Source organism: Belonocnema kinseyi, chromosome 8 (genome assembly GCF_010883055.1).
Source record: "Belonocnema kinseyi isolate 2016_QV_RU_SX_M_011 chromosome 8, B_treatae_v1, whole genome shotgun sequence".
NCBI lineage: Eukaryota > Metazoa > Arthropoda > Insecta > Hymenoptera > Cynipidae > Belonocnema > Belonocnema kinseyi.
Window position 1 is genome coordinate 71308951 of NC_046664.1, and position 7123 is coordinate 71316073.

Sequence of the window (7123 nt, forward strand, 5' to 3'; positions counted from 1 at the left end):
CTCCATGTCATCCCAGTTGGTGATGATACCGTGCTCGATGGGGTATTTCAGGGTGAGGATACCTCTCTTGCTCTGGGCTTCATCACCGACGTAGCTGTCCTTTTGACCCATACCGACCATCACACCCTGGAAAAAGAAAAGAGAGGTTTTATTTGATGGGGTTTTAGGTGTCCTTTCTATTATTCGTTTATCTACTTGTTTTTAGGTGTCTTGAAGAATATATAGAGGATGGTAAATTAGTTTTCGTTCTTCTAGTCTCATGATTCTTAGCTATAGATAGTCATACCGCTTTTTTCGAACAAGACCGTCACACTGAATCACTATGACCCTCGTCAATTTTTGATGAGGTGTCATTTAAAAAGTATGTTTCCAAAAAATGATGAGAAAATTCTGAAGTAAAGTTGGAACGTAGGAAAATATATTTCAATTATAGAAAGTTAATATATTTATTTTTATTTTAAAAAATGTTTTAAATTGGTTAGATATCTTACGTTTGAATAATCAATCTGGGTCAATATGACTCAGTGTGACTGTTTATGGCTAATAATTTTTTGAAGTAACTAATTCTAATTTTGCGAAGATCTTTCTTTGTTTTTTTTTCAAGCCTCTTCAGTTAGTAAGAAGCAAGCTAAATGCTTTTGTAAAATGTTAGAAAATGATGACTACTTAATATAGTTTTTGACCGTCCTCAATATTTTTACACAATGGCCGAAAACATTGAACGTCGATTTCGATATTTTGAAGAATTTTCGAGGAATTCTGCCTTCTTTTTATAAAAATTAAGCATTAAAATTTGACTGTTTCCTGATGAAGATTCATCCACAAAATTTGATGGTATAAATCAAATATTTCTTATTTTTTTTACTAACCTGATGTCTTGGGCGACCCACAATGCTGGGGAATACGGCACGTGGGGCATCATCTCCTGCGAATCCGGCCTTGCACATACCGGATCCGTTGTCCACGACCAGTGCCGCAACATCATCGTCACACATCTTGTTGGATTTTTTTAGTTACTTTCTGAAAAAATTCACAAGTTTTAATTTCTTATAAAATCTAATTTTTTTGTGAAAAGGGACATGCTCTTCACACACAAAATATTTTACGTCGAACATTAAATACGGGTGGAATCCTTCAGTTTTTAATTTTCAATACAAAATAATTTGAACCATTAGAAACAAAAAAATAATTATACAGATCTTATACTCATGTGCTTATATTCATTTAATTAATTGTTTTATTTTCAATATTAATTTGTATAAAATTTGGAATGAAAAAATTGTATGAAAACAAAAAACTTTAAAATTATGTACTAAAATTAAATTTTAAAAGCAATTGGGGAAAAACTCAGCAAGGATAAAAAAGCTTAACGAAATTTCGAAGGTGAAAAGCATTATAAAAGCAAAAATAAAAAATTACACAAAATAAAAAAAATTGTTTTCAAATTAAATTTCTTGAAAAAGAGTATAAGTTAAGTCTTGCTTGTTATGAAAGTAATTATAAAAGCAATGAAATAAAAGTTTTTACTAATTTATTTACAAGTGAATTAATAGCTTTTGTAATGTTATATAAACTTTTGAGAATTGGTTAGTTGGAAAGCTTCATTCTAATGATTTGAAAAATATGCCTGGCCTAAAGATTCTGTCCCAGTGTTGCCAACTTTTCTTCGCCAAATGGGCTAGTTTATGATTTTTTAAATAATTAAACTTTAATGTTAAAAATTAAAACTTTTTCTCAATTTGTAATTTGCGCTCTGAAATTTAATTTGCAAATTATAAATAGCACTGTTAAATTAATTAGTTTAAAATAATTAATTAAATCCAAATCAAAACCCCGAAAATTTCTTTGATCTATTGTTTATAATTTGTGCCATACATTAAAAAATATACAAATTATAAATATAAAAAAAATACAAACTTTTTTTAGAAGAATAAAACTGTATCGTCGATAATTATAGTTCAGAGGATCAAATTGCTTATTTAAGCCTAAATGGTTCGTCAATTGAATTAAAAAAAAATTATCTGCACTAGAAAATACAATTAATAGTGATAAAAAATAATGAAAATCCTCTAAACTACAAAACGATTTTTTCACTTGATCTATTTATGAGGTAAGGACTCCTTCGTAGAACCTCAAAATTGGCAACACTTATCGCGAAATCCCCAAAAATTGATTCAATTTCAACAAAGCCTCTAGAACATTAGCCGGATCTCTTCTAAAAATAACATCACTGCTCATTGTCTATCTTCTATACCAAAATCACATTCACTTTTCCCTTAAAACACTTATACACCCCTTTTTTTAAATTTACTATTCTTGCTGATTAGAGCTCAGGAAAAATCCAAACAAAAGCTGTTATTCACCACTACATGATCTCAATTTGTTATTCCAGAGGAGGTTCGTCGTCGAGAACGAGTTAATCCAAACAAGCAGGCACAAGTATCGAACAAAACACTATAAAATCCAGATGACTTAATTGTAAGAATTGATAAAATTATAATTAGTTGTTAAGTACCGTGAGCGAGAATAAAAATCGGCGACGCGCGGTGAGCGTTCGTCGTGCAAGAGACCGAGCAGCGAGTGGCGCTTTGCTGCCGAAGTGAGGTCCCTTTATCCATATCGGTTCGTTCCGAAAATAGCGATCCGCCCCATACATGGAAATCTGCTTGTTGGACTCGCTCACACAGCATCTCATAGTCCTTAGTCGCCCTAAAGACGCGTAGCGTCGCGACGCGTCGCCCCGACGCCAAGGCGACGCCCCCCGGATCCAAATAAGGGATCAGCGATCCCCACCATCTCCGAGGCTTCAGCCCTCCAAGGTGGCCTTCCACGACAAAACCAATTCGCCAGGGAGATTCACATTCCCGGCTTTCAACCCCGCGAACGCGCCTTCTTTGTCACGTCGTCGTGCCCAAAAAATTGTAAAAAAAAAAAAAAATAAAGAAAAAACTGTTCTTCCGTGAATCCTGAAAATTGGATAGCCACAATTTTTAACGAGATTCATCTTTGCAGGAGTTTTTTTCAAGAGATGCTAAGTTCAGTGGATAAGTCTTCTGGGGATTGGCAGCTGAAGAAGATGAGAGTTCTCTGGGAGGTGGGATGATTCCAAAAAATAGTCCAGTTGAAATTAATGGTCCAGATGGAGAATTGGAAAGGATAACTAGAGGTGGTAATGTCAATTTGTGATTCGATTCCCTTTTTCCATCACGCATGTTCACTGGACGAGTGAGACTTTCTCGTCCAGATTGTTATGAAACAGTCGGGATTGGCTGTGAGGATTGGGTCTTGGGATTTTTTGAAAGGAAAATAGTTTGGTTATTCCATTCAAGACTCCAGTTCCGCTTTGTCCGGGTGTACTGCTTCAATTCATTGAATAGAAATAGGTCTTGGAGCAATATAGGGTGCAATTCCGAACTGGAGCTCTTTGGAGGATCCGAATTTGCAATTTGTTATAGGGATATTTTTGATGGAATAGTTTCAATAAATTATTCTGGATTTGGGAGTAGCAAGAATGTGTTTTTCGTTTCCTGCACTTCCTTTTCTTCCCTTTTCATTCTTTAGTTGAAGTTCAGAATTTTTAGTTGAGCGAACTTGTAAACGGAGAAAAATTGTTTAATTTTTAACGGGAAATCCTGAAATGTTAAGTTAGGTCTGAGAAAAAAATAATAAGTTCGTTCAATTGAAGATCTTGAGTTTCATTTTCTGTTGTAAAACTTTTTTTATCTGGTGATGAAGACATTATGCATTTTCTCAAGAGCATGAACCCCCTTTGAAATAATTTCAGTGGTCTCCCAAATATGTCCGGGAGTTCTAATCAATTAAAAATGGGAAGAGTGCTATTTTTTATTTAATTTAATTAAACTCTTTGAGAGATTGAAGAAAATTAGAAAAAAATAACCTTGTTTCTAATCCTAGTTTTAAATCGAAGTATATTAATTAGTGTCTAATATTCTAGTTTGATTAAAAATGAAGAAAATCCGATAAGTTTTTGAAAATACCTTATTTTTAGACCTAATATTTCTTTTTTTAAGATCAGTTTGTTTCATTCTTTGAAATTCACTAGTTTATTTTGACGAAATTTGAAATTAATAAAATGTTAATGTTTTTTTTCTGAAATATAAAAGCAATTTTCTTTCTTCGAAAAAAAAGTTGTCACAAATATTGTGAAGGCGTGTAAAGGCTGGTATAAAATTTGCTAGAGAACTAAAATTTTATATTCGAAAAGAAAAAAATTCTCGTAGTCTAAAACATAGTAAAGCCCGCCTGATATTTTGAGCAAAAATATAAAAAATCAACTTTTTATAAAAAAAAAACTATTTCCCAATTTTTCTACTAATTAAAAAAAATTGAACAGCCATCCCGGAATAAAAATAAATATCTTCATTACTTTAAAAATTTGGAAATGGATACGTTCGTAAGATTTTCGATTCAGAAAAATGTTGATAAAAGATTTGATTGAAATTGGTAAAAATCGATCTAAAACAGTTTATAATATCCCGGGAAGAAAATAAGTATGCTCCCTAAATTATCAAAAAAGTTTCCTTTGAAAATTTAAATTCCTATTTGAGAAATAAGATCTAGAGGTCAAGATTTTCATAATAAGGAAGATAAATGAGTTCGTTGTCTTTATAAAGATTGTCATCACTGGCAGTATGCCAAAAAATGAAAATTATCTTTGAATCACACTTTGGCTGAGTTGAGAAACCTACAAACATTTGGATCTAAATTAAAAATTTGATAATTTTTTATTACATTTCGACGTTTTTAATCTCCCAATTTAAAAAATGGATAAAAACCATAAATCAATTAAGAATATTAATTTTCAATCTAAATAATTTCGTTTGATCTAATAATTAAAATAATTAAAGATGAGAAAACAATTAAATCAAGAAACAAATTAAAACCAACAAAGACAAGTGTTAATTCTTAAAATGTCAAACGGACAATAGACAAGCATGCTTTTTCGAGTTTGGATCAAATATTATTAATATTTATAGTCACTGGCAATGAAAAGAGACATGAGTCACTAAATTCCTTCACGGGATCAGTTTCCTGCCCTTCATGTAGACAAAATAGTATTTTTGGCTCTCAAATTCCGAGTGAGACTCTAATTTATAGAGTCTGAAAAGGTTAATTTGAATTTAAATAAACTTCCGTATGCTTTGCACATGAGTCATTTGTTTTCAAACTAGGCTACACTCCAAAAATCTGATCTATGAAACTCGAGATTATTCTGTACTTTGAAACTATTTTCGCTAATTAGTATCTTATAAATTATTCTGCAATTAGTGGTGGGTTAGAATCTCTTACGGAAAATCAACAGTTAATGTCCTACTGAAAATCACAATTATTTTGTGGATCTACTTTTTCTTTCAGAAAGTAAAAATTAAATCAAGAAGGAAAGCTCGAACTTTCTTATTATACAATGATTTAGTTTGACCGAAATAAAGATTTATTTGGATTAATTGAATCAACAAAACATTCATTTGGATTAAAAGAAATTTAGTTGAACTTTGATGAAGCTTTTTACAATCTAATCTAATCATGTTCTTCAAATTCGTCGACCATCAATTAATCCAGTTGACTCGGTGATAAATGAAAAAGATTGGCAACTCAATATAATTCTTTAAGATATCTTGATTATGGAATATTACCTTAAAAATTCGAAGTTGATTACAATTTTGTATAGAATAAAGTATTCTTTTTTGTAAATGTAATTAAGGAGTAAATTAGCCACAAGTAGACAACTTCAAAAAATTGTGTAAATAATAAAAAGTTCTGAATAATGTCAAATTCCCAAAATAAAATAACATTAGAACAGTTTTTGGAATTTTTGAACTTGTAATTGAATTATGAATCTTATCGTTCAGTTTCGTTGAAGAGCTTTACTTAGATTAATCAAGAATGTTTTAAATGTTAGAAACTGATGTTTTCAAACCCCTTCTTTGAATTTTTAAAGCTTCCTCGTGAAGTCCACAAACTACTAATGAACTGCTGATGACAATACACATATAACATTTGTTTAAACTAAGTGATTGTTCCGTAAGAGATAACATAGAGTACCACCCATTCGATTGCCTCGATTTCGTGAGATTTAGGGTGTACCAAAATGAAAGATTTTGAATTAGACCGCTGTAAGAATAGAAGATTATATTTATTCCATAGATGTAAACTTATATACAAAAGATGACGTTTGCGTTCGAATGACGGCCATGATCATGATCAGCAGATTCGCGACTAAGTACAAAAGAGTAATAGCAATTGAAGTAACTGATCGTGTGGCGCGGCAATGTGTGGTACTTCGGAGGAAAAATGTAAATAATAATAATAATAATAATAGTAATAGTAAATTGAATTGAGATAAACTGCTTAGAAGCACTTGCGGTGGACGATTCCGGGACCGGATTCGTCGTATTCCTGCTTGGAAATCCACATCTGTTGGAAGGTGGACAAGGAGGCAAGGATAGAACCACCGATCCAGACGGAGTATTTCCTCTCGGGAGGTGCGATGATCTTGATTTTGATGGTTGAGGGAGCGAGGGCGGTGATTTCCTTCTGCATACGGTCAGCAATACCAGGATACATGGTGGTACCACCGGAGAGAACGTTGTTGGCGTACAAGTCCTTACGGATATCGACGTCGCACTTCATGATTGAGTTGTAGACGGTCTCGTGGATGCCACAAGATTCCATTCCCAAGAAGGATGGTTGGAAGAGGGCCTCGGGACAACGGAACCTCTCGTTTCCGATGGTGATGACCTGTCCGTCGGGCAACTCGTAGCTCTTCTCGAGAGAGGTGCTGGCGGCAGCGGTGGCCATTTCCTGCTCGAAGTCCAGGGCGACATAGCAGAGTTTCTCCTTGATGTCACGAACGATTTCTCGCTCAGCGGTGGTGGTGAAGGAGTATCCTCTCTCGGTGAGGATCTTCATGAGGTAGTCGGTAAGATCGCGACCAGCCAAGTCCAGACGGAGGATGGCATGGGGCAGAGCGTAACCTTCATAGATTGGGACGGTGTGAGATACACCATCTCCAGAGTCCAGGACGATACCGGTGGTACGACCGGAAGCGTAGAGGGAAAGCACAGCCTGGATGGCGACGTACATGGCTGGGCTGTTGAAGGTC

General features: G+C 33.9%; 3 protein-coding genes across 8 annotated transcripts in view; 1 reads left to right on the top strand and 2 right to left on the bottom strand.

Moving 5' to 3' along the window:
- Positions 1-2640, bottom strand: part of LOC117178535 (actin, clone 211-like) — a 3211-nt gene extending 571 nt beyond the window's left edge. The window contains exons 1-3 of the mRNA XM_033369963.1: positions 2516-2640; positions 870-1020; positions 1-126 (exon numbers count right to left, since the gene is read on the bottom strand). Of these exons, the coding sequence (XP_033225854.1) occupies positions 1-126; positions 870-995 (252 nt within the window). The 5' untranslated portion in view covers positions 996-1020; positions 2516-2640. The remainder of the gene's footprint in view (positions 127-869; positions 1021-2515) is intronic.
- LOC117178159 overlaps positions 1-7123 on the top strand; it is a 47223-nt gene that overhangs the window by 12811 nt on the left and 27289 nt on the right. Inside the window, exons 1-2 of one of the 6 annotated variants that reach the window (XM_033369433.1) lie at positions 2816-2921; positions 3013-3169. The exons of 2 other annotated variants lie outside the window; for them this stretch is intronic. The gene's annotated coding sequence lies outside the window, so the exon portion shown is untranslated. Of the gene's footprint in view, positions 1-2392; positions 2479-2815; positions 3170-7123 lie in introns of those variants that run through there. 3 more of the 6 variants (XM_033369432.1, XM_033369430.1, XM_033369431.1) reach the window with 3 other exon arrangements.
- The window catches only part of LOC117178156 (actin, clone 205-like), a 5492-nt gene continuing 4609 nt past the window's right edge, over positions 6241-7123 (bottom strand). The window contains 1 exon segment of the mRNA XM_033369428.1: positions 6241-7123. This exon segment is cut by the window's right edge and continues 100 nt beyond it. Coding sequence (XP_033225319.1) covers positions 6370-7123 — 754 coding nt within the window. The 3' untranslated portion in view covers positions 6241-6369.